Here is a 2,381-nt window from a genome sequence, read left to right as displayed (position 1 = left end):
CTTGTCACTCTAGAGGTCATTATTATATGAAGAACTTCGCCTATTATACACCGTGAAGGGCATTTGACAAAATACATAGAAAGGCCGAGGGTTAAATCAACCAAAACCAAAAGTGGCAAAAGTTATATGTTATGGTGTAAATTTTCATCCCGGGAGACAAAATTTGGAAAATATGCCAGAATAGTAACAGGTCTACCTATAATCATCAAGAATGTGCAAATATCGGGAAATATTGCCAGCCTCAGAATACAGGACAGCAGAAAGAAACACTTGAAGAACATCGTCGTATTTCTACGACGATGATCTACTACTCCAAAAAACTATTAAAAAAAAACTTCTGATTAGACCTCATATTCTTTTGGTAAATATTTCTTCAAATCCATAACTTCTAATCCCACTCGATCATTATGTACTTCCATTTAAAAAATTAATATTACTTTTTAATGAACAATTACTATTTTATTTTAAACAATATTTCATTAGTAGTTAATATAAGTATTTATATTTTAAAAATCAATAAACAATTCTGCGTGCCGATTATTTTTAGATCGATGCAAGGGTTTCGGATCTGGAAATCTGTCAAAATTTGACACATCTTCCATATTGGCAACACGAGGTACGAAAGGTGCTGCAAAATCTTGATTCAGCAGCCCATACCAATCTACATTTTTAAACCATGCATGGTTTTTTATATCTTTGTTTCCATTCACCAAGTTGCCGAATCTTAAAGAATAAAAATAAAATAAAAATTAATTACAAAAAATTAGGAAACGTTTCAATATTACCTTTTCGATAGATCCACCTGCAGCAAATGATCGATGAAATCTTTAAGTGGTGCACTGAAAAATGTTGGCATTTTGTATTCACCATCACAAATTTTCGTATACATCATCATAACATCTTTGTTGTGTGGAGAAAAGGGTGAATTTCCAGCCACAAGTTCATAGACCAATATACCAAATGACCACCAATCAACACTTGTACCATATGGTTTAGATTGTATGATTTCTGGAGCTAAATATTCCGGGGTGCCACATAATGTCATGGTGCGACCTTCTACTTTCTGAAGGAAAATGGTATACACTTTTAAGACAAATAAAATCTAGACAAATAATACCTTAGCAAATCCAAAATCTGTAATTTTGATATAACCCTTGGAATCTATAAGAATATTCTCAGGCTTAAGATCCCGATATAACAAACTCATGCCATGTAAATATTCCAAACCCATGAATACTTGGGCTGCATAAAATCTCGCCTGCTTCTCGTTGAACTTGCGCACCCTTTAAGTAAATTATTTATAAATTTAACTAAAAAGAAATTACGTTTTGACCATACTTCCTATGATAGGTAAACAATTCACCACCATTTACAAATGGCAAACCCAAATAAAGATAATCAAAATCTTTGCAGGAAAATTCCAAATGTATTAGGAAGGGAAAACGTATTGCAGCCAATACTCTCTTCTCCGTGTGAACATGGGTGACTTGTTTGGTCTTTACAATTTGATCTTTAATTAGTATTTTTACTGCATAATAATTACCAGTTTGACGATTTTTCACCAATATCTATGTTGAAAAAGTTTGTACATATTAGTTTTTATTAAAGTTGTTTCTTACCACCCGGCCAAATGATCCAGCACCCAAGGTAACCAATTCATCAAAACCCTCAAGACCATTGTCTGGTGATGTTCGTGGTGTATCCCAAACTTTATTAAATTCTTCTTTAAATTTGAGCATTAACTCATCATATTCAATTGCTGGATTGTATATTTTATCGGGATTAATGCTAGGAGAATCTAAAAATATGCATTCATAACTATTTTAAAGGTTCAAATGGTTCAAATTGGTTTGGATTATAGTCTTACCCCCTTGTCTACTATCTCGTCCCTTATCGTGAGATATGCTCGTCGATTTCATTCGTTGCAATTCTATATTTCTAAAAGAAGAAATAATTTGTTAATGTAGTTTCATTTTAAATTAATAACATGGAGATAACTTACGTTTTCATATTTTTGAAAAGAAAACGGAAATGTGACAAATAATACACAAGGCCTATTTGTATATGGCCAATGTATAGGTAAACTACTGTACAAAGGTGTATTTATATGTATTTATATTTGTAGGTGTGAGTGACAATCAGTCTGTTTTTAACTTTTTGCAATATAAATTGTCAGAATATATTAGGGTCTTCACATCAAATAATATCTATTCTAAATTGGACCCAAAACGTAACTGAAAAAATAAATTGTGCCATTTTGCCGCGGTAAAACAACAGTACGTTTATTTAGGGAAATTTGCTTAATGTTTTTATATAATATTCCATTTCAGCCTTTGGCAATTTATTTTATATATCAATCATGTTGTTTTTGTAATATAATC

At 31.8% G+C, this 2,381-nt stretch overlaps 1 protein-coding gene across 1 annotated transcript; it reads right to left on the bottom strand.

Moving 5' to 3' along the window:
• Nucleotides 1-506: 506 nt before the first annotated feature.
• On the bottom strand, nt 507-2,010 carry LOC133327585 (cAMP-dependent protein kinase catalytic subunit 2-like). Its single transcript, XM_061536101.1, has 7 exons — nt 2,003-2,010; nt 1,868-1,938; nt 1,620-1,798; nt 1,339-1,568; nt 1,118-1,283; nt 786-1,063; nt 507-723 (listed from the first exon to the last, which is right to left on the bottom strand). Exons 1-7 carry the CDS (start codon nt 2,008-2,010, stop codon nt 507-509), a joined length of 1,149 nt encoding a protein of 382 aa, XP_061392085.1.
• Nucleotides 2,011-2,381: the final 371 nt, after the last annotated feature.

The sequence above is a fragment of the Musca vetustissima genome, unplaced genomic scaffold, assembly GCF_032173495.1.
Source record: "Musca vetustissima isolate MV318-11 ecotype Yass unplaced genomic scaffold, APGP_CSIRO_Mvet_v1 utg179278, whole genome shotgun sequence".
In the NCBI taxonomy this organism is placed as follows: Eukaryota; Metazoa; Arthropoda; class Insecta; order Diptera; family Muscidae; genus Musca; species Musca vetustissima.
Note: the sequence above shows the minus strand (reverse complement) of the source record. Positions and strands in the feature narration are given on the sequence as shown.

Bases quoted from the DNA above. Each gene is read 5' to 3' on its own strand.
- LOC133327585 (XM_061536101.1), bottom strand. The intron at 1,284-1,338 runs GTATGGTCAAAA...ATTTACTTAAAG, and splicing joins TTGTTTACCTATCATAGGAA to GGTGCGCAAGTTCAACGAGA. The intron at 724-785 runs GTAATATTGAAA...TTATTCTTTAAG, and splicing joins CAGGTGGATCTATCGAAAAG to ATTCGGCAACTTGGTGAATG.